The sequence below is a fragment of the Pelodiscus sinensis genome, chromosome 2 (genome assembly GCF_049634645.1).
Source record: "Pelodiscus sinensis isolate JC-2024 chromosome 2, ASM4963464v1, whole genome shotgun sequence".
NCBI classification, from domain to species: domain Eukaryota; kingdom Metazoa; phylum Chordata; order Testudines; family Trionychidae; genus Pelodiscus; species Pelodiscus sinensis.
Genome location: NC_134712.1, coordinates 48,451,305 through 48,476,125, shown reverse-complemented (window position 1 = coordinate 48,476,125; position 24,821 = coordinate 48,451,305). Strand labels below are relative to the sequence as shown.

The following is a 24,821-nucleotide window of genomic DNA, read 5'->3' as shown; positions in this document are numbered from 1 at the left end:
TAAAACGATGTTACGCCTTACAAAATAAGCCTCTTCCACACACGCTAAAGGCTCACTCCATGCAAGCGATGTCAACATCGACTGCTTTCCTCAAAGGAGTCCCTTTACAAGACATTTGCAGGGCAGCTACATGGTCCTCCAGCTTTACTTTCTCTAAGCATTACGCCATGACTAATCTCCCTATATCTGATACAGTGGTTGCCTCAGCTGTCTTTTCCTCTGCTACAGCATGATAACTCCGAATCCTGCCTCCATTACAAGAGCTACTGCTGTAAATTCACCTACAATGGAGCACCCACAGGACACTGCTTGAAGAAGAAGAAGTTACTCACCTTGTTCAGTAATGATAGTTCTTCAAGATGCGTGTCCCTGGGTGCTCTATGACTCACCCTCCTCCCCTCTTTGGAGTATCTTGTCTCTTATGTCTTTCAGACTGGAGAGGTTCAGGAAGAACTGGTGGGAGCTGGACCGCGGTCACAGAAACAGCGCAAACAGCACAAGACACGCACTGTGCATGCGCAGTCCGGTGGACTACAGCTAGAAAGTTCTCCAATCTGTGGTGTAGGGACAAGCCTGACACCTACACCGGAGCACCCATGGGACACACATCTCGAAGAACCATCGTTACTGCACAAGGTGAGTAACTTTTTACAGACTTGAAAGTTGCCATTCTCAAGCAAAAAAGCATTAAAAAAACCAGGCTGTAATGTAAAACTGCTGCGCTGGAATTCATATGCAAATTTGACACCATCAGAAAGGATCTGAAAAGGAACTGTCTCCCTCAGTACAATCAATAATTTTCTGCTTCAGATATTCAAATCATCATATCTACAACCTCCCTGATTGAATTAGCTCTGATGAAACACTCCCATCTCTGTATCCCTATTATCCATTCTTTTTCTTTCATTTCATGCACCTGATGAAGTGAGTTGCAGCTCATGAAAACTTAAGCCATAATAAAATTGTTAGTCTTTAAGGTCCTACTGGATGCCGTGTTATTTTACCGTAAGTGAGAAAGATAAGGTAGGGAGGTAATATTTTTATTGGACTCTGTGTTAGCAAAAGGGCAAAGTTTCAAGCTCCCCATAAGCTCTTCTTCAATTTTGGGTTCAGAAATGCTCTTATTTTCATGCATCACCACTCTGAGGACAGCAGAAATAGGAAAAACCTGTCTTTCAAAAGGTACCCTGCTACAGTATATAGTGTTTTCTAGTTCCATGTGCCATCTAGTGTTCAGGCAGGCACACTGAAACACACAATACAGGACTATGTAGCACTTAGTCCTGTATTTTGTTTCAGCTATACCAGACTAACACGGCTACATTTCTATCACTATGAAACACACAATATCTGTCTATACTCAAGTCTTCTTACTATACATTTCTAAAAATATATCTGTCTGTAAATCTGTACTCCTCTTAAATGGTAAAAGCCAAATTTGGTATGCAGCTTTCTTTTACCATAATTTAAAGCACGGTAATAGTTTGGTTATACCAAGAAAATGGGATGTGCCTGGAATTTGATAGTTTCTCAGAAAGTGGAAAGGGAGGAGGTTGGTAGGAGGAAGTTACACTGTACAATGACCATGGGGGGGGGGGGGGGGATGAGCAGCAAGGGACCAGAGATGGGGACCAGGACAGCTATAACCCCATTAGGCTGGCAGAGGAGGAGAAAGGGACAGTTATCTACTATATAATTCAGTTTGTTTATTTGTAGGTCTGTCTGTGTCCCCCAGCCAGGGGACATACACCACTATCCCAGCTGTGCAGCAGCCATGGACAGGTTCTTCTCACCTGGTCCCAACCTGCTGCAGTGAGAGAAATCTGGGGTAGTCCTCTCTCCCTGAGGAAGCCTGCCTGCTGAACCCACCCTCATCCTCAGCCCCATATCAGACCAATGATTTAAATGAAGAAAAACAAAATGTATTTGAGTTAAGGTCCCGAGAAATGCCAGGTAAATCTTCTAGTACTGTATATAAAGAGCATGATCTAAAACTATAAAGATTTTCCTTTTTTCCCCCCAGATACAAATCATTATATGTATGACCCAATCCAGAAAACATGTTCATCATAGGAAGTCATAAAACTACGCAGCCTGGTGGGAAAGAACCAGCCTACCATCCAAGGGAAAATAGGGATGGGTTATTTAACAGAGAGTTTGTAAATAGCTCTAAGCCACCCTCCTCCAACAGGCAGCACTTTATTTTCTGAAAACTTCTCCTGCTTAGTCACATGAGTGAAGAATGGCTCTCACTGAGCCAGACAAGCAACAATATTAAAGGAAAAAACCTCATCCCATCTCATAATAAAGGGTTTGCTCCTACTCTCAGTGTTGCTGTTGTATTTTGGTTTTCCCTCCCTCCTCCCCAACTATGGGAGAAAAAGGCTTGTTCCCCTACCCAGCATCACATTTAGCATGGGAAATTCTACCATGTAAAAGATGCTTCATTTGTTCTGCTATTCTTCGTATGGAATTGTTACCCAATAAAAAGCATTGGCTGTACCACATCTTTAAACTTATTTCAGTCAAAATTATTTTTATTATGCTTAACTGATCAACTGTGAAGAAACCCACCCCAGTAAGATGTTAATATTTGCATAAAGGGGTAGTCATGCAGTCTTAATTGACAGACTGTGGTGGCAACTGGGACTTTTGGACTGAGGAGGAAACAGAAGGGTATTCCTTCCAACTAAGAAAGTCATACTTTTGATAGCTGCAAAGAGGCAGTTGCTATCTCTTGTAAATCTCCTATATATTTTAGAAAGTTTCTCTGTCTGTTCAAAAACTTTTCCCAAACAGTAAGAGTTAGGACCACCAAATTTGGTAGGCAGCTTCCTCTTATTATAATTTAAAGCACAATATGTTTGGTTGTGCCAGGGAAATGGGATGTGCCTGGAATGGGATTGCTTTTCTGTTTGGTTTTATACCAAACAGAAAGACAGAATCATCGGGCAGGTGAAAGGAACAGGCTAGGTGTGTGCCTCTACTCCCCAATTCTGGACCTGCCCCAGCCCCTACCCTCCCATCTCCCTACTGGGACATTGCTAGTTGTTCCCTTTTGTCACTGTCAGGCAGTGAGGACAAAGTGCACTGGCTGGGAAGTGAAGGGGCAGATGAGCTGTGCACTTTGCTCTCACTCCCAGACAGGAAAAAGAGCAAACAGTCCTGGTATGAATCTCAATGGGGGGCTTTGGACCCTCTCCACGCAGCCCCCTGCCCTAAGTCCCTCCTCACCCCCCATTCTTACTTCTGCACCCCCACACCTACTACTGAATCTCTAACCCCCAACATCTTCAGTCCCTCCCTTGAGCTCCTTTTCACCAGTGTTCTCTCTGAGTGCTTGGGTGGCCACTTAGGAGAGATTTAAATGCCACAGCCAGCAGCATGTGTTTACATTGATGGTGCATATCCGTATATGCCTCAGTACACAAAAAAATGTCTACTCACCAACTGTTGTTCTTCAAGATGTGTTATAACTATTCCAGTCAGGTGCATGCATGGTTGCCAGAATTTTTTTCCCTATCTGGTACCTTTTAGGTCAGCAGCGGTGCCTCCTGGAGTGGCACCAGTGTGATGCCCTATATATGACTCTAACCATCCCTCAGTTATTTCTTGCCAGCTACTCCGACAGGGTATGTCTACACTACAAAGTTAATTCGAACTAACAGCCGTTAGTTCAAATTAACTTTGATAGGCGCTACACATGCAAACCGCTAGTTCGAACTTAATTCGAACTAGCGGAACGCTTAATTCGAACTAGGTAAACGCCTAGTTCGAATTAACTAGTTCGAATTAAGGGTTGTGTAGCCATTTAATTCGAACTAGTGGGAGGCTAGTCCTTCCCAGCTTGCCCTGGTGGCCACTCTGGGCACCACCAGGAAAACTCTTCTGCCCCCCTCCTGGCCCCGGGAGCCTTAAAGCGGCACCGTCTGGCTACGGTGCCCGTGCCAGATGCAAGCCTGCCAGCACCCAGCCAGCAGACCCTGCACCTGGCACAGCACGAGCCAGCCACCCGCTGCCACCCAGCCCTCTGCCTCTTCCTGGGACCAGGCTGGCGGCTCCCGGGAGCCTGCCCGGGGCCGCAAGAGGCGGGCGCCCGCCTGGTCTAGTGCGGACATCGTGGACCTCATCCATGACCTCCGCATTAGACACAGGAAAGTGGCCGTCTAGGGCAGGATAGTTTCCAGTCTGGCCACCCAGGAGCAGGTTTGCATGAAAATCAAGGTGGTCCACTGAGACGCCCGACCCCGAGCCCTGAGTCAGAACAAAGGTCCCATACTGGGTCAGACCAAAGGTCCATCTAGCCCAGTAGCCTGTCTGCCAACAGCGGCCAACACTAGATACCCTGGAGGGGATGGGCCAAAGACAATGACCAAGCCATTTGTCTCGTGCCATCCATCTCTAGCATTCCACAAACAGAGGCCAGGGACACCATTTCTACCCCCTGGCTAATAGCACTCCATAGACCCAACCTCCATGACTATCTCACTTCTCTTTAAACTCTGTTCTAGTTCTAGCCTTCACAGCCTCCTGCAGCAAGGAGTTCCACAGGTTGACTATTTGCTTTGTGAAGAAGAACTTTCTGTTATTAGTTTGAAGCCTGCTACCCATTCATTTCATTTGGTGTCCTCTAGTCCTCCTATTATGGGAACTAATGAAGAACTTTTCTTTATGCACCCTCTCCACACCACTCATGCTTTTATAGACCTCTATCATATCCCCCCTCCGTCTCCTCTTTTCTAAGCTGAAAAGTCCCAGTCTCTTTAGCCTCTCTTCATATGGGACCTGTTCCAAACCCCTGATCATTTTAGTTGCCCTCCCCTCTCCCACCTCCTTTTCCCAGTCTCCCCGAGTTTTGTTCAATAAAGAGAGTTTCTATTTTTGAACACACGTGTCTTTTATTTTGTACATCAGGAAGGGGGGCTAGGGAGGGGTAAGTGGAAGAAGGTGAGGGAGGAATGGGGTATGAGCCCCCAATGGGGAGGACTGGGGTGGCTCTGCGGACTCCTCAGGGTGGAAGCTCTCCTGCAGCCTCCCGATTGACACCCTCCCCCCCCCCCCCCGGATGGCAACCTGTGGTAAGTGCAGCCGGGCTGATGGCCAAGTGTGGGCACTCAGGGCACTCCAAGCCAGGACTGCTTTGTAAGCGGGGAACCCCTGAGAACTGTCTGTCCGGGGTGGGGGTCGAGTCCCTTTAAGCACAGCCCTCAGCTAGCCTGAGACAGCAGCTCCACGCTCTAAGTCCTAATCTGATGCCCTGCTGGCACTGCTTCCGGCCATCCTTAACCTCAGTTCAGGGTCCACTCAATGTGGACATGCTAGTTCGAATTAGCAAAACGCTAATTCGAACTAGTTTTTAAGTCTGGATGCGCTAGTTCGAATTAGCGCTGTAGTGTAGACATACCCACAGTGGAAGAGGAAGGTGGGTACGGAATAGATATGAGCAACACATATCAAAAGAACAACAGTTACAAAGGTGAATAGCCATTTTTCTTCTTCAAGTTCTTACTTTAGAACCGCAGTACTGAAGAGTGTGTCCTGTCTTGATTGTTGCACCATGGCACAGCGCAATGTGAAGGTATGCACTGAAGACCATGTTGCAGCTTTATCCATTTCCTGGGATTACATGAGCCATGAAAGCCACCAAAGAGGCCTGCGCTTGCACAGAATGCATCATAGGAGGCAGAGGGGAAGCCTTGGCCATAGCATAACACAAGCGGATACACGCTGTTACCCAGGAAAACATATGCTGCAATAAGACTGATACCCTCACGTGATCTGCCACGAACAGTTGTGAGGACTTGTGAAAGGGTTCAAACCTGTCAACGTAGAAGTACAAGCCTCACGTCAAAGGAGTGCAGTTGTTCCCATAATCTCAGGTGGAGCTTCAGGTAGAATACGGGATGAAAAATGTCCTACCTGGTGTGGAAGCTGGAGACCACTTTTGGAAGAAAAGTCGAGTGAAGGCGAAGCTGGACTTTGTCATTGTGTAAGACAGTGAATAGGGGTTCCAACATAAGGACATGAAGTTCTAACACCCATCGAGGTAAGGTGATAGTAACCAGAAAAGCCACTTTCCATGACAGGTAAAGCAGGGAGCATATAGCCAAGAGTTCAAAGAGGGAACCCATGAACACAGAAAGAACCAAGTTGAGAGCCCAAGTAACAGGGTGCCAGGCTGGGGAGCAGAGTCTGTCCATTCCCTTGAGGAAGTGCCCAACCAGGGGGCTTGCAAAGACCGAGTGGCCAGCTTCCCCCACTTGTAAAGAAGAGATGGCCGCCAGGTGTGCTTTCAGTGAGGGTCTGTTGTATCACAACCTCCCACAACCTCTTACCCTGAAGGCTCCCCAGGAGAAGTTGCAATACAACAGTACCTGAAAGAAATTTAAGTTACTTTCACCCCTGGACTGAACCAAGATGAGCCAGAAAAATAGGATGAGCCTGCACTAGGAATGCTTCTCAATACACAGAGAAATAAAAAAGCGCTATAGTCAAACAGCAAATTATAAGAGTTTATAGGGATGAAGAAAAAATACACTTGATGGAATTCCAATTTAAAAACATTTACTAAAAACAATTAAATGGAAAAAAAATTAACAATCCCCTTTTAAAAGAAACCTGACAAAAAATGAATCAAAACAACATTGTTGAAAAATACAATAATTTAAATAAAGCAAGTACATTTTCCTTTTATTTTAAAAAAGTAATTGAGTTAAGGGCCCAAGCAATGCCATGTATGTAAATATGCTAGTATGTGATAATTGTTAAGTAGGCAAACCACTCTCACTCACATACAAAATAGGTCATTTACGTTTTAAGGGTATAATCAGAATACAAAGTTCGCGAGCTAAACTCTTATTTCTTAAACATTTAAAACAGCTTTAATATAAAAATTGGCTAGCAGCTATTTTGTCTGTGATATGATTAAATGCCTTTGGCATTCTGAAAGACGGAATGAAAATATCTAACCAACCAAATTTGCACAGAAACTTTTCAGACCATCCACTAAAAGAAATGTTTTCTTTTATTATTACAAACATCTCACATCAAGTAGCATTTTATACACTTCCATTATATATCAAAACTTCTGCACAGACAAACTCAAATTACACACAAAAGCCCACAGAGATAATATATTAGCCAGACCTACTAAGACATCACATTCATTTCTTAGATTTAAAAACAAAGAAGCTGTGGTGACGTTCAAACTATTTTGACGTTTCCCCCCCAAGAAATTAAACTCTAATGAATTCCTTCTTATCAGCCCCTGAATTATCATGCAACTCTTTTTCTCACTAGGACTAACTGTTTGAAGTTAGCATGGCACTGGACACCCAGTGTCTACATAAACCTTTTCGTAAAACCAACAAAACAACTGGTACAAGATCCAATGAATTTTATTAAAAACTGCTAGTGCTTGTATTTTAAGATACAACACACTCTTGCCCATTATAAATACAGTAACTTCCGGTAATCCGGCACCTTTAGGACCCAGGGGGTGCCGGATTATCAGATATGCCAGACTATCGGAAGAGGGGGCTATGAGGGGTCTGGGGTGGGGGGATGCCACCCCAGACCCCTCATAGCCCCCCGTTCCGATAGTTCGGCTCTGCCCCAGGCGTCCCTGATTCAGCAGCTGCTGGTCAGTTTCAGCAGCGGCTGAATCGGGGACGCCTGCAGCAGAGCAGCTGGGGTGCTGCCGGGTTGGTCCCGCAGCGCCGCTCCTCAGCGCTACTGGACCAACCGGTCGCGCCCCAGCTGCTCTGCCCCAGGTGTCCCCAAGTCAGCTGCTGCTGAAACTCATTGGGGATGACTCCGGGAAGCCCGGGGCAGAGCAGCTCTGCCTCGGGCTTCCTGGAGTCAGCCACTGATCAGTATCAGCGGCGGCTGAATCGGGGACAACTGGGGTGCTGCCGGGTTGGTCCCGCAGCCCCAAGGGGCAGCGCTACGGGACCTACCCGGCGGCACTCCAGCTGCTCTGCCCCCGGCTTACCCGATTCAGCCGCTGGTCAGTTTTAGCAGCGGCTGAATTGGGAAAGCTGGGGGCAGAGCAGCTCCAATGGTTGGCTGCCTGGAGCACTTCTGGGTTCCTGATGGCGTTGGACCATCGGAGTTTTACTGTAAAATAAGGACAACATATTTTCAAAAGTGATCATAAGTCTCAATTAGATACCCAAAAGTAGTGGGCACTTCTGGAAATGTTGATCCTATTATTAATTAGTCCCCAAACGGACTACAGTTTACTCTAAAATGTACAGTAATTGTTCAATGCACCGATAACATAATTCAAAAAAATAAACTGTAAAGAACTAACCCTAAAGTTGATGTATGCCCTCACATGTGTTTCTGCAGTATGTTGCACATCAGGACCCTGATCTTAACTCGTCATTACTGTCATAATGACTATCAAATAGTAATTAAAATGAAAGTCAGGACTACAGGCTAAATTTTAAAATAAAATAGGAAGTTGGGGCAGGGGATAGGTTTTGTTCTCCAAATTAAGGAGGAACTTTTGGATTTCAAATAGCCTTTAGACTTTGAGGTAGATTCTCCCCTGGAAATGTAGGAGTAAGACCCATAAATAGTTAATGGAAGCTATACACATCACGTAGAGAATATGCAAGATGAAGTGTCAACTGAAACCAATTAATCCATTCAGCTTATGGTCTTGCTTTTAACTATTAACATAAACCCCATTTCGTTTTTCAGACTTTTGCCGGGTGCATGACAGAGCTTCTTTCTTCCATGTTACATTCTATTTTTTAGGAACACTGGTCAATTATTTGTATGGATATGATAGGCAAATAAGTCTTATATATATATATATTTTTCTCTCCGAGTATTTCTCTAAACATTCCCTACAATAACAACTGAAATAACTGTTGAATCACTCTTCCACAGTGATAACAAACAAGTTATCTGAAATGTGCTAAAAACGAAATGTGACAGTTTCCATAGTGAGGTCTGGGATCATGTGATCTACCCCCACATTTCCTTCACCAGTGAAAACTTCTGGACAGACTGATGGCACTGTAAGACTTTTTTATATGAAATTTCATTAGCAACAATCAACCCTGATCATATTGAGGGAAACCGTGACAAAATCGGAACTAGGAGCAATAATCTGGAGTGTGTTACACAGTAATTTTCTCTTTGCAATACAGGCAGTCCCCGGGTTACGTACAAGATAGGGACTGTAGGTTTGTTCTTAAGTTGAATCTGTATGTAAGTCGGAACTGGCGTCCAGATTCAGCCACTGCTGAAACTGACCGCCAGTTCTGACTTACATACAGAATCAACTTAAGAACCCCAAGTGTCCCCAAATCAGCTGCTGCTGAAACTGATCAGCAGCTGATTCCAGGAAGCCGGAGGCAGAGCAACTCTGCCTCGGGCTTCCTGTAGTCAACGCTGGTCAGTTTCAGCAGCGGCTAAATCAGGACCCCTGGGGCAGAGCAGCTGGGGTGCTGCTGGGTTGCTCCAGTAGCGCCGCTCCTCGGCGCTACTGGACCAACCCAGCAGCATCCCATCTGCTCTGCCCCAGGCATCCTGATTCAGCCGCTGCTGAAACTGACCAGCAGCGGCTGAATCAGGACCAGAGCAGCTAGGATGCTGCTGGTTTGGTCCAGTAGCGCCCGGAGCGGCGCTGCGGGACCAACCGGCAGCACTCCAGCTGCTCTGCCACAGGCGTCCAGAGAAAAGCCTAGTCTGCTGGGGGGGGGGGGGGGGGGGGGGAACCAGCAGACCAGGGAGACGGGGAGCAAAGCCTCTGAGGACGCCGGCAGCGGGACAGCCGCGGGGCGTCTGGGCTGTCCCGCTGCCGGCTTTCCCCGTGGCTTTGCAAAGCCTCAGGGAAGCCGGCAGCGGAGCAGCCCAGGCACGCCTGGGCTGCCTCGCTGCCCAAGCCCCCCCGCGGCTTTGCAAAGCCTCGGGGGGGCTCGGGCAGCGAGGCAGCCCAGGAGCGCCTGGGATGCTTTGCTGCCGGCTTCCCCGAGGCTTTGCAAAGCCGCGGGGGGAGGGGGAGGGGCTCAGGCAGCGGCTTTGCTCCGCGTCTTCCTGGTCTGCAGACCAGGGAGACGCGGAGCAGCTTTTCTCGCCCGGAGTCCATGTACTCCACGAGGTCCCGCAGTCCATGTACTCCAGGGCAGTCCCGTTCGTAACTGCGGATCCGACATAAGTCGGATCCGCGTAAGTTGGGGACTGCCTGTATATGGTTCAGAGCATTAATTGATCTCCTATCTTCCAGTATACTATATACATTTTTAATATTATTTTTATGGCATTTGGTCTTTTTTCCTTGTACTCCTTCAAGCAGCTATAAATCTATATGGGAAATAAGATTTACAGCAAAACTGATATTTTATTTACACAAACTGCAAACTTCGAACAAGTTCTATAACAGTGTCAAATGGGTCCGATTTCAAAATCCTATTTAGAAGTTAATTTATAAGAAGATATCTTCATTTGAGGTATATTACTAACCATTTAAGTGCAGCATGTTACCTTACATGGGAAGTTATTTTTTAACATCACAGAGTATGTAACAATTGTTGACAAACTTAATAGTACCACACTTAAGTATAGCGGCGGTATTCAATTTGTTGCATCATCCCTTTGTAGGGGGATTATCTGAAGTTCTTTAGCTATTCTCTCTCCTAGGACTTGACTACTTGCAGCAATTATTCTTCGTGACATCAAATCAAATGGTCCTCCTGAAAACAAAGTCAACACAGTAACTGGCTTGCAATATTAGAAGAATTTGAATCTTGACAAAAATAAGCAACTGTCAAAATGTAATACTCAGTCTAGGAGAAACTGTACTAACAAATCCAAATCTAAAAAGGTGTACACATTACAGGATGTAAAATACAATCTAGCAGCTCATTCATGAATATAGCAATCAAATTCTTCATGCTACCCAACATAGGGAAATACTACTAAGGAGGATGAAGCCCCAACTCTACTGGATTTATACTGAGCACCCCAACAATACTAGAAATGTGTTACATTAACAGTTGCATAAGGGAAGCAGCATATATTTAACACATTTTGCTTAGAAACCACATATATTTGATCTTTAAGTTGAAGGATCTGTAAAGGATTTGGCAAGAAATGAGTAAGGGTAAAAGGTTAAAAAGAGAGACACACCATGACCTCATTCCCCCTCCTCTTCAAATGTTCAACCCAGCAGAACAGCAGAGCTGTGTGCTAAAGGAGAATAGGAAGGGTATGCTCCACACAACTCAAGGAATAGCTGATTCGAGGTTTCTCTGGGGCTACTTCAGCCTTATGGCTGATGTAAATCCTGCATGTCCCTAATTAGACCATACTACTGAGGCAAACTAGAATTTGACCCTTGATATGAACAGGGAATGATAATCAGAAATAGAGATCATCACAATCATGGGGATGGGTAGGAGCTCTATCCATTAGTGTTGGTCTAGATATTCTCAACTGTCTTTGAAGCCTCTTATTGCCATCACTTACCAAACATGGAAAGTTTTCCTGTCTGCTGTGGCTGAATGTATGAAACCATTTCACTTAGGTAGAATTAAACAGTTGTTACAATTTTTTCTACCAAAGTAAATATTTAGTAAGGGTAATTATTTCAGATCAAATTCTGCCTGCAATAAGCATGCACAAGCTTCACTGAATTAATCTAGAAACTAACATTCAGATCTGGGAGCAAAATTCAGACTGATCATTTACTTTAAAATGCTATCAAGAAATGATACTGCTGTAAGTGACTTCATGCTAGCGAGCAAGAACTTCTGCTAAGCGAACTAAAGATTAAAACAAGTAACAATTATTCCTAAGCATTAATTTGATATAAACAGTGTTTAATAAAAAAAATATCCAGATGACAGAAAGGCTGAAAATCTTATTGATATTGGTCTTCATTTTGATTTGCTATGTGGCTGATAAAGGGCAAGAAAGCACCTACGTATGCCAACATTCTCCATACCTCAGTTTATGAAAGTATCCACATTGTAAAAAAAATATCAATTTCCCAAAAGTTCCTTTCATTTACCTGATATATCCAGCAGCACTCCACCTGCTTCAGTAATGATAATCCCAGCTCCTGCCATATCCCAGCAATGAATGCCCATCTCATAATATGCATCAGCTCCACCAGTTGCCACAAGGCACATATTTACAGCTGCTGTACCAACAGCTCTAATCCTAAAACAGATACAGAGACGCATTATTTGAGAGTAGTTTACAGGAACATCAAAATATTAAAACTAACCACACAGTGTACACCGGACAGCGTGAATAAAGCAAAGAAGGGAACTAACGCTAATTACTGTGAGAAGTGTGCCAGTATATATTTATTCCTCTGTCTTCTCCTGGTCACTTTCTATCCATGGCAAACAAGTGTGCATGTGTTCATTCACTGATTTCAGTTGACTAGCCTTAAAAAGAAATCATAACTAAATAATAGTAAATTCATAGGAAATTATTCTCAAAACTACTTTTAAGGTGAAAGCATCAGTTGGGTTAAAATAACACAAGATAAAAATGATGAAAAATATCTACCTTTGCAATAATTATTGCCCCAGAACAAATTATCACATTCATGAACTTGTCAGATAGCACATATTTTTGTATGTCAGACAGTTATCAATAAAATCTAGACCAAACTGTTACATAAAGCATGGTGCAATCAGGTCATGGCAAGAGCCAATTTAATCATTCCTTCATTTACAAAGGGCATATATCTGGCATCTTAGAACTTCAAAATACAGATTCAAAACTGAAACAACAACATTATTGTGCTCCGAGCAAATATAGTTTATTCATTTTACAGAAAACCTAAAATCAGTTTTCAAGTGTAAACAGGTGAAACTTGTTTCATGATATCAAAAAAATCTCTATGGAAGTATGAAAAGCGTAAGTGCTCAAGGAATCAGAAAGGAGCCTGAGAATCCTGGCAGAAAGGATATTTTCTGATTGGTACTTTGGGCCCAATCCTGCAATTCTTTCTCATATAAGCATTCCCTTTAAACTCAGTTGTGTGAATAAAAATTGCATGATCAGAACTGTAAAAAGGCATTTTACCGCCCTTAGCCAGCAAGCATATTTGTGGCTCTACCATTTCTCATTTTTCTGCCCTTGCAGCTTTGCACACTGCATGGTTTCCCCGCTTGTCCCTGGGTCACAGACCTGTGCATAATAGGACCCTCTAGGCCAGAAGTGGGCAAAGTATGTTCTATGTGCTGGATCTGGCCAAACATTTTCCTCCAGCCCATCAAGACCAGTGTTCTCTCTAAGCTGTGCAGCAGCACAGTTTCACACGTGATTAATTAGCTCCACCCAGTCAGTCAGCTCCATGCAAGGAGCCCTGAACCTTTGACTGGGCAGGACTGATTAATCACCTGTGAAGCTGTGTTGAAGCACAGCTGAGAGAGAACTCTGATCAAGACCCTCTGGGTCAGGTCCAGAAGAAAATGTCCCGTGGCTCAGGGACAACTGCCTGCCTTCTGTAGCTCCAGTCATGCCACTTCCAGAAGTGCATCGGCTGGAGGATACTGGCAAGTGTGCCTCAGAGTCCCTCAGGGGGTGGCAAGGAAGGGGGACAGCAGGTCTACACTTTGCCCATGCCCATAAGCACTGCCTCAGCCACCCTCACTGACCTTCATTTTCAGTCAATGGAGCTGTGAGGATGGTGCTGGGAGTAGGGGCAGCACACAGACTTGATGCTCCGCTCCTTCTAAGGGGTGTCCAGAGACATGGTTTCCAGCAACAACTGGCAGCTTTGAGCAGCATGGGGCCATCACAGTGCCGCACTGTACTGCCAGCTGCATATGGTAAGTGCCTTTTAAGCCTGCACATAGCCTCCCTTCCCTTTCACACCCAAATCCCTGCCCCAGGCCAGAACCCCCTTTTGGACCCAAACTCCCTCCCAGACTCCACACACATCTTCATTAATACAATAGAAAAGTGTGGTCTATGACCACTTACAAAATTCTTGGAGTGCTCCCCGCACCCCCCTGCAAAAATTATTTGCCCACCTCTGCTCTAAGCCAAATGCATATAAGCAAGGCTGGTCAAAAAATATCCACTGAAACAGTTTATGATAAACAAAAAAAATTGGCTGTGTAAAACTGAACTTTTGTTGAAAAATATTTTTGCCAAAACCCAAAAAATATCACTCCATGGCTGAATTTTTTTGTCTGCAGGAAAAAAAAAATTCTGAAAAGCTCTACATAAAAGTTAGGGTGGAACAAGCAAGAAGAGGGTGCCAGGATCTCCAATGATGGTGGGGAGCATAGTGCACCCCATGGTGAGAATGGGGTGTGTGAGAGTAAATGGCCCCCAGTGGTACTGGTGGTGGAGCAGAGGGAGCACAGGGTTACTCTGTAGTGCTGGTGGTGAGGAGGAGAGGAAATGTATTGGGATCTCAGCGGTGGGGGTGTTGGAGCCATTAAGAAGGTGCAGATCATGCTCCACAGATATCAGTCTAATTCTTATAATTCCATATAGCAGGCAGGCAAATATTATTACAGCAATGGGAACTGAGTCAGTGTGCAAACACAGAATGGTACTTAAAAAGAGATCCACACATACACAAACTGTAAATAATAAACAAGACTCATTTTTTCTCAACTTTAAAATGTATAATTTTCTCTGCATGTGGATTTAAATATTCTTGTTAGAACTAAAACAACAATACAGTGATTGAACTGAAAAGCCTCTGGAAAGTAATTAGATTTAAAACTGAAATAAAAACAACATAAGTGTCAGGTTTACTCCTGTTTAAAGTCATTTAGTAGTCTATTATTATTTGTTTAGATTAACACATCTAGGGCCCCAGGCAGGTGCTGTGTAAACTCACAGGGCTTTGCCCGAGTAGGATGTTTCCAAAAGTTAAATGATCTAAACCCAAGTTTGGTGAACCGCAGAAAAGTAAGTAGCCTAAATAACAGAAAGTAATCTATACTTTTCTACAACTGTTATATTCAAGAGTAGTAATAAAGAATAAAACCCTTTATTTTTCTTTATACAGATATTAGATACAGTGTTTGTCAACTAAATCTAAGTTATTAATCACAAAAAGTTAGAGTTTTCAAATTGGCCTACAATCATGGCTGAAATTGTTGTCCCCTCCCCCAAATATGGAACAGATCCCTACCCATGCACAGTCCCATTAGCCTGTCTGGAGTTGTCATCCACCCCACCCAACATACAGAAGTCAAACTGCATCCATGCCTCATGTTCTGTAAACCTTGTTTCTTATGTACAGTTTCTTGGTAAAAAAAAAAAAAAGACACAAGGCATTTTAAATCAAGTTATCATCCGATTTAAAAAATATATAGCAAAGAAAGCTGAGTTTGACTCAGCTTCTTTCCTAAAAATCATGTTTGGTGCAAACTTAAAATAGAGGACTAAGAATAAATTTAAAAATCTCTTACCCATGAACAGGAATACTGAGAAGCCTTTCCATGTTAGAAAGAATTATTTTTAAAGTCTCTGGTTCACGGTTAGATCCCATTTCTGTTACTAAAAGTGATTTTGTAATATCTGGGAATGGAAAACATAATTTTTTTCTCAACAGTCTGACTTACATAAGGACAGTAATTAAACATCTGAGCATCTCGTGCATTTTCACTGATTGGTCATTGTAATGAACATTCATCTAACATGTTCACTTTACAATCAATGTAGCACAGATGTAAATACTTTTTGCTTGGACCCTATGAGGAAGAAACACTTAGCAAAAAGAGCACTGTCCAGTCTTGCTTTGGGCATATATTCACTGGGATTACTTCTATTCAAATCCTTACAATCTTGATGCAATGAAATATTTAAACGTAGACAACTTCATGTTTGAGAAACAGGAGATACCAGAAGTTAGGCCTATAACTCAAATGCTTTGCAGGTTCAGGGCTGAAATAAGACTAATTTTTTGGTAGTTTTGTCACTGTTTCTAAACAGATCAGTTTAACAAACACAGGCAATAACACCCCAAACATCCTAATTTTATTTTATAACATTCACAAGCCTATTATGTGCTTCAAAGAAAACAAAACACGGGCTCCTACTTTAAAGCACTTGGGATACATATGCACTGCATGCTTATTCTGGAACAGTTATTCCAAAATAGCTTATTTCAAAATAGCACATCTACATTGCAGGGAAGCCTTAACATTAGGCCGAGACCAGGCTTCCCTAATGTGGATGTGCTATTTTGATTTAGAGCCCCAGGAGGCCCTGATGAGGGGCTATTTTGAAATAGCAACAATGGAGCGTCTATACATGCCTTATTTTGAAATACTTATTTCAGAATAAGCATTATTCCTCACAGAATGAGGTTTACAGATTTCTAAATAAGCCATCTGTTATTTTGAAATAATGGAATGGCTGCATAGACACGTGCATTGTTATTTCGAAATAACGCTCGTTATCTTGAAATAACGGTGCAGTGTAGATGCATCCTTACAAAATAAGTAAGCAAAATGGACAAAATAAGTGTACATTTGTGCAGGGATGAAGATGGAAATAGCTATGAGAAACTAAACACCAATGGTTTCTGATATAAATAAACCTTTTCCAAAATAAAATTAAGAATTGCCACTCATTCCACTTCCCAAAATGAGCTACTTAGTACTACTCACCTTCTTGTCCTGATACACAAAGCTTCTGACCATTGCAAAATGCACCTTTTCCTTTCCGGCCAGTATACATTTTGTCTTCCACACAACTATATACAACTCCAAATTCAATCTGCAAAGAAGAAAGGTTTCCTTTCCATCAATGTGCAAATGCCAGTTTTACATAAAGTGAGCAATGGTTAATGTTATGAATTTGATTTTATTTCTCTGTTGGATATTAGGTAATAATGTAAATTTACCTTTTTGTTGACTACAAAGCCAATTGAAACTGCAACAAATGGAAACCTTCAAAACAAAAATATTTTATTAATTCATAATTGAAATATGCTTATTTTGTTACTATACATTTTTAAAATTCTAGTTGTACTCCATCTGGGTTATAACAAGAAATATAGAATCATAGAATAATAGGACTGGAAGGGACCTTGAGAGGTCATCGAGTCCAGCCCCCCGCCCTCAAGGCAGGACCAAGCTCCGTCTACACCATCCCTGACAGATGTCTATCTAACCTGTTCTTAAATATCTCCAGAGAGGGAGATTCCACCACCTCCCTTGGCAATTTATTCCAATATTTGACCACCCTGACAGTTAGGAATTTTTTCCTAATGTCCAATCTAAACCTCCCCTGCTGCACTTTAAGCCCATTACTCCTTGTCCTGTCCTCAGAAACCAAGAGGAACAAATTTTCTCCTTCCTTCTTGTGACACCCTTTTAGATATTTGAAAACCGCTATCATGTCCCCCCTTAATCTTCTTTTTTCCAAACTAAACAAGCCCAGTTCATGAAGCCTGGCTTCATAGGTCATGTTCTCTAAACCTTTAATCATTCTTGTCGCTCTTCTCTGTACCCTTTCCAATTTCTCCACATCTTCCTTGAAATGTGGCGCCCAGAACTGGACACAGTACTCCAGCTGAGGCCTAACTAGTGCAGAGTAGCGGCAGAATGACTTCACGAGTTTTGCTTACCACACACCTGTTGATACAACCTAGAATCATATTTCCTTTTTTTGCAACAGCATCACACTGTGGACTCATATTCAACTTGTGGTCCACTATGACCCCTAGATCCCTTTCCGCCATGCTCCTTCCTAGACAGTTGCTTCCCATCTTGTATGTATGGAACTGATTGTTCCTTCCTAAGTGGAGCACTTTGCATTTCTCTTTATTAAACCTCATCCTGCTTACCTCTGACCATTTCTCTAACTTGCTAAGGTCATTTTGAATTATGTCCCTATCCTCCAAAGAAGTTGCAACCCCACCCAGTTTGGTATCATCTGCAAACTTAATAAGCGTACTCTCTATCCCAATATCTACATCATTGATGAAGATATTGAACAGTACGGGTCCCAAAACAGACCCTTGAGGAACTCCACTTGTTATCCCTTTCCAGCAGGATTTAGCACCGTTAACAACAACTCTCTGACTACGGTTATCCAGCCAATTATGCACCCACCTTATCGTGGCCCTATCTAAGTTATATTTGCCTAGTTTATCAATAAGAATATCATGCGAGACCGTATCAAATGCCTTACTAAAGTCTAGGTATATGACATCCACCGCTTCTCCCTTATCCACAAGGCTCGTTATCCTATCAAAGAAAGCTATCAGATTAGTTTGGCATGACTTGTTCTTCACAAACCCATGCTGGCTATTCCCTATCACTTTATTACCTTCCAAGTGTTTGCATATGATTTCCTTAATTACCTGCTCCATTATCTTCCCTGGGACAGACGTTAAACTGACCGGTCTATAGCTTCCTGGGTTGTTCTTATTCCCCTTTTTATAGATGGGCACAATATTTGCTCTTTTCCAGTCTTCTGGAATCTCCCCTGTCTGCCATGATTTTTCAAAAATCATAGCTAAAGGCTCAGATACCTCCTCTATCAGCTCCTTGAGTATCCTGGGATGCATTTCATCAGGACCTGGTGACTTGCTGACATCTAACTTTCCTAAGTGATTTTTAACTTGTTCTTTGTGTATCCTATCTTCTAAACTTACCCTCTCTCTGCTTGTATTCACTACGTTAGGCACACCTCCAGACTTCTCGGTGAAGACCAAAACAAAGAAGTCATTGAGCATCTCTGCCATTTCCAAGTTTCCTGTTACTGCTTCTCCCTCCTCACTAAGCAGTGGGCCTACCCTGTCCTTGGTCTTCCTCTTGCTTTTAATGTATTTATAAAAGGTCTTCTTGTTTCCCTTTATGCCTGTAGCTAGTTTGATCTCATTTTGTGCCTTTGCCTTTCTAATCTTGCCCCTGCATTCCCGTGTTACTTGCCTATATTCATCCTTTGTTATTTGTCCTAGTTTCCATTTTTTATAGGACTCCTTTTTTATTTTGAGATCATGCAAGATCTCCTTGTTAAGCCAAGCTGGTCTTTTGCCATATTTTCCATCTTTCCTACACAGCGGAATTGTTTGCTTTTGGGCCCTTAATGTCCCTTTGAAATACTTCCAACTCTCCTCAGTTGTTTTTCCCTTCAGTCTTGCTTCCCATGGGACCTTACCTACAAGTTCTCTGAGCTTATCAAAATCTGCCTTCCTGAAATCCATTACCTCAATTGTGCTGGTCTCCCTTCTACCTTTCCTTAAGATCATGAACTCTATTATTTCATGATCACTGTCTCCTATACTGTCTTCCACTTTCAAGTTCTCAACTAGTTCCTCCCTATTTGTTAAAACCAAATCCAGAACAGCTTCTCCTCTGGTAGCTTTTTCAACCTTCTGAAACAGAAAGTTGTCTCCAATGCAGTCCAGAAACTTATTGGATAGCCTGTGCCCCGCTGTGTTAGTTTCCCAACATATGTCTGGATAGTTGAAGTCCCCCATCACCACCAAATCTTGGGCTTTGGATAGTTTTGTTAATTGTTTAAAAAAGGCCTCATCCACCTCTTCCACCTGGCTAGGTGGCCTGTAGTAGACTCCTAGCATGACATCACCCTCGTTTTTTACCCCTTTTAGCTTAACCCAGAGACTCTCTACACAGCTATCTCCTACGTTCATCTCCACTTCAGTCCAAGTGTGTACATTTTTAATATACAAGGCAACCCCTCCTCCCTTTTTTCCCTGTCTGTCCTTCCTGAGCAAGCCATACCCTTCCATACCAACATTCCAATCATGTGTCCCATCCCACCAGGTTTCTGTAATACCAATGATATCATAGTTGTAGTTATTGGTTAGCAATTCCAGTTCTTCCTGCTTATTACCCATACTTCTTGCATTTGTATATAGGCATCTAAGATACTGATTTGATCTTGCCTCCCTGTTGTGCCCTGACCCTCCTTTCTCCTTGCCATTATAGGCAGTTTCTCCTTGCCATTATATGGAGGATTTAAGCTATCAAAAGCACTCTTCTGGAAATTTTCAGCTACTATCCTTTGCCACCAAACAGGCTCAGCCAATGCCAAATAAAAAATTAAACTCTTTGTAATTTTATAATACTGCATCTTTTGCTTCTCAACTTTCAGATCGACATACACTGCAAAATGGGTCTGTTCTTTTAACTCTGTACTAATTATACTACATAACGCTTTCAAGGCATGCCAGCAGTTGGTTACAGCTCGTATTTTATTTGAGAGCATTAAAGGACTTACACAAAAGTACTGCTACTCTAGTAACGCTTGCCTAGACAGTTTCTAATCAAGTACGAGCAAACAACTCAAGATCTATTATGTCTTTATTGCATTTCAATTGCAAACAACATTAAACACAATTACTTGAATGATTCCAGAAAAAAAACAACAAAAAGTCTAGTCTAAATGTTGCCTCATTTAATTAGTAATCATGGACAAAACATACAAATGTACCTGTGTACAAAGTTTGTAGTTCCATCAATAGGATCAATAATCCATGTGGGATTATCTGTCAAGGTACTGCCTTCTCCAGCTGCAACAGATTCTTCTCCAATAAAACTAGAGTAGCAAAAATATATTTAAAACATGAATTAAAACTAGGGATGTTAAATGGTATTTAATCAGCTAGTCTGTCAGGCTAACACAGTTAAAGGGCTAAAGTGCACTGAAGCGGAGGGTGGGGGGGGGGGGGGGCAGGAAGACACAACAGGCACGAGCCAGGACAGGTGATTCCCGGCTCATGCCTGGTCCCCTGCTACGCCTCTGCCTCCCCTGCCCTCCGCAGAGATGGTGCTGGGGAGTGGGGACTGGCTTTTAAGCAAGAGCCTCCTCCTCACCCTTACTGCCTCTCTCTGATAAAGGCAGCAAAGGAAGAGGGGGAAAATGACTCGTTGACTCACTAGTCAACTATCCGATAGGCATATGTTTATCGGATAGTCAACTAGTCGCTTGCATCCCAAATTAAAATATGAATGGAATTTATAGTACTGTAACTTTGCAACAGGTGATGTTTATCATTCTTAGAAGAAAAGCATGTGTAACCTGAAAATTAAGCAGCACTTATCTATGTGAAATTTAGCTGAAAACAACTGAATTGCAATTGGCATTTTAGCAAGCCAGTAATGGTGGGCTACTTGTTGAGGAGTGATATTCGTGGAACTACAGATAAAACGGCACAATGGGAGAGATAATAAAAATGTTTATATGTTTTAATATTAGTTTACAACAGCATTCTTTTGGACATAATGTTGAAGTCTATTTTATTAGATTATTAAAGCTGTCTCGTTTCCTCTTTATCCGTATAGTCAGTGTCAGGAGCGACAGGTATAACAGGCCAGAGAATGCATTGCCTTCCCTGGAACTGCCATTGACTTGCTACCAGACAATGGGCCGCAGAGCCCCTGCCCTTCCCCAAGAACCCTACCTCCTTCTTTACTCAATCCCCAACTCGAAGGTCCCTGCTGCTCACCATCTCTCTTCTTCTGGAGATGGGGGGTTGAGAAGTGGCACAGGGAACTGGCAGTTACATGCACTGCAGGCTCTGCAGTATAAGTTTTATACTGCAGAGCCTGCAACAAAGCCAGCTGGGGTTGCAACAAATCCTCCATGGGAGCCAGCATGTAATCTGCGATGGAGAAGGTAAAGGGGGGGAGAAGGCAGATGTGTTAAGAGACAGGGGCAGTCCCTGCCTGTGGTGGGTCCCACCGGGCTGGAGCTGCCCTCTGCCCGGGGTGGGCAAGGAACTGCTCCAACCCTTGCTGGTTAACCATTTACATCCCTACTGAATACTTTATCCCTTCAGTCACCATTTCCTCTTTTCCCACCAACAGCAATTAAAATATCATCAATAGAAGTTGTACCTGTGAGAAGGATATTTTTCCTTTATAGAAGAAATAATCATTTTTTCCACTTTTTGATCAGTTATTGTCACTAGATCTGCTGGTGAGCTTTTAACCATAATTGATATTTCTTCTTTCAATGCTTCCCGGACTACCTGTAAAGAATATAATTTTGTTAATAAAAAACTTCAGGAAAATACTAGTTATTCTAGCTTCCAGAAGGCCAAGGCATAGTTATTTTTTTCTGACTGTAATAATTTGATCTGACAAAAATCTACACATGTGCTTAACTTTATGTACTACAAATCATCTCCTTTAAGGACGGAATATTGGTCAGCTCCATTTTGCTAGAAGCAGTTTTAAAATTTAAGTCTTACGGTATTTTAGCATTAACAAAATGCTATAAAGTGAAATGAAACACTAAATGCTACACCCTAGGTTAAGTTATTTCCAGGCCAGACTATGGACATGTGACTGAATCTCTGCCTTCCAACCTAGAAAATCATACTGAGGACTATTAATGTAATGAAATGAACCTTTGTTTGAGGGAATATTTACTGAGGCAGTTGAAGGGATTTCAATATTTACTGTAATTCTGAAGACTTTATGTCTGGTATGTGCCCTAACCTTATCTGTGTGCACAATAAGAAACTGATGTATAGAAGCAGAGACCTGGCTATCCACTCTATCCCTAGGCTCCTCAGAGATCTGTTTCAATTCTTCTTGCTTTCCTGCCATGTTACACCACAGCCAGAAGGCAGAGGGGGCAAGCCACCAAAAGTGAGGGAGCAAGAGCTGTTGCCTCACAAGGGAGAGAATCTCAATAAAAAGTGGAGTGAGGGGAGATGGCAAATTGTCTGCCCAAGGACTAGAGAGGCACCAGACTGGAAGCAGGCTTCTGTTGAGTAAAGAGATACAGGACTGTGGAAAAACCACTCTGAGAAAATGCAGGCAGTAGTCATGCACTCTGTTCAGACAGAAAGGCAGCACTATGAGGGACAAACGATATGCTGCCTACTACAGCAGCAAGTGCACTAAAGAGAGTTGCTTTTAACCAAATGTAAGGTACCAAAAGCATATGTGCAACAAGGAGAGAAGCTAAACCACAAATAATTGCTATCTATCAGTCTAAGGCATTGCAAAGACTTTTTCCTAAATTAGCCTAGTTGAGGAACAGAATGCACTCTTATTTTTAATTCATTGCCATTTCACTTTAGAATTTTAATTTATGTTTGTTTTTGGCAAAATATAAAGGTGCAATATTTGGCAAACTTTAAAACAAAATTTCTCTAAAAGACATACATGAGTATCTCTGGAAACATAAAATAAGTTTACATACCTCTCCAGCCTTTCTTGCTAAAATAACTGCATAATCCATGCATTGTTGCCAAGAATCAGCCATCTTATCCTAGGTACAGTACCTATTCGATAGATATGTTAGTATAGACACTTAATAAGTGTTCAAACTGTTGACCAACAGTCCACTTACTCTTTCTCTGTTTCTGATTTCAACATCCCTTCTCTGATGGAAGTTATGCTCAAAGATACTTGAGAAATAAAGCTTGCCGTGTCCTCCACAGCAAAGAGATTAATTTGTGATAACTCTAATGCTTTACTCTGGTCACGCCACTGCCGGGCAATTTAAAGTTTAAATCATGAATACTAATTTTCTATTAAATCTAAGACACTATTAAGCATAGACCTTGAAAGTATAACGACATATATGTGTGATAAATTTCACATACAGTGGGCAGTCAACAACTTGGATGGGAGTACTCACCCCATGTAAAGTTAAACATTCATATGTCTTAGCAGGATCAGGGCTACAGTGGGGTTATGTAGATGATATTTTTACACAATGTTGAATGCTCACTTCAAGTTAGAATTTTCATTATAATATGCTTCAAATGTAAAACGGGCATAATTCAGTCTACTTTTAGATAGCGTTTCGGTTAAATTGCTTCAGACATTTCAAAACCAGAGAGCAAAATCAGTATCTGTCCTATTTCGGAGATATATTCCAGATTCAGACAGCTCAGAAATGGTTAATTTCACATAGAAAAAATTACAAAGTATTGTAATTACTTTAATACACATTTTATACCCTCAAAATATTATGAACTGTGTATGAAAACACATTACCAATGTTATCATGTAGGTAAACTTGCACAAGCAATATAATATACAATGTATGAATGTACTACACAATAGGGATGTAAAATCCCATTAAAAGGAAGAGTGGATGGGGGAAATCACTCAGGCCTGGCCGGATCACCCCTCACCTTGCTGTTGGGCTGGTACCCCTGCCACAGCAGGCAGGAAGCTGCTCCACTCCCCATCAGTTAATGGGTGAGACTTACCGGGTAAGTTAAGACGATACTTTCACATAAGGTTAACTTTAATGACATCAGAGTGATACGTGACCCTTTAGCTTACGAGAAGGGCAGGAGCCGCTTGCATCGCCAGGGCTTTTTTTAAAGACAGGAAGCAGCGTCCTACTGCGCTAGAACTTGTTGCGGAGCCGCTGCTTTAACGCGATGGAGCCACCCCGGGGAATGCCAAGCGCTCTCCCAACGGCAGGCAGAGGCGACTGGCGAGCCGATGCCGATACGGCTGAACGCCACGGGGGTGGCGGGCTGCCTGGACCCAGGACACCGCGCCCGCCCGTTAGCGCCTCCGGCCGCTCTCTGGGAGCAGCTGCACGGAAGGGACCGAGCGGGCCACGGAAACAGCCCCGCGCGCGCGCGGCAACGTCTGTCGCCCACACGGCAGCCCCCGCCTCGCCCTGCAGCTCCGCGACCCCCCGGGCAGCCCGCGCCACGGCCTGAGCTTCGCGTCCAAACCGCCCCGAACTGCGCCGCGGGACGGCGACTCCATCCACCGCCACAGGCCTGCGCGCAGCCCCAGCTCGGCCGGCGCGTCTCCCACCTTTACCTCCCACAGCCTCTGCCGGTGCCGGTCCGCCGCGACCCTCGCAGATCCAGCCAGTGCGCAGGCGCACACCGGCGAAACCACACCCGC

At 43.2% G+C, this 24,821-nt stretch overlaps 1 protein-coding gene across 3 annotated transcripts; it reads right to left on the bottom strand.

The window, feature by feature from the left end:
- Positions 1 to 9,976: 9,976 nt before the first annotated feature.
- IMPA1 (inositol monophosphatase 1) lies at positions 9,977 to 24,821 on the bottom strand. Of its 3 annotated transcripts, none has more exons than XM_075920465.1 (9): positions 24,735 to 24,821; positions 23,140 to 23,221; positions 21,822 to 21,955; positions 20,416 to 20,520; positions 16,853 to 16,898; positions 16,617 to 16,725; positions 15,414 to 15,522; positions 12,029 to 12,180; positions 9,977 to 10,709 (listed from the first exon to the last, which is right to left on the bottom strand). In XM_075920465.1, exons 2-9 carry the CDS (start codon positions 23,200 to 23,202, stop codon positions 10,591 to 10,593), a joined length of 837 nt encoding a protein of 278 aa, XP_075776580.1. In that variant the 5' UTR covers positions 23,203 to 23,221; positions 24,735 to 24,821; the 3' UTR covers positions 9,977 to 10,590. The 3 variants fall into 3 exon arrangements, with proteins under 3 accessions (XP_075776580.1, XP_075776581.1, XP_006135350.1); XM_075920466.1 differs by having other exon boundaries at positions 24,729 to 24,775; XM_006135288.4 differs by lacking the exon at positions 24,735 to 24,821 and adding an exon at positions 24,161 to 24,717.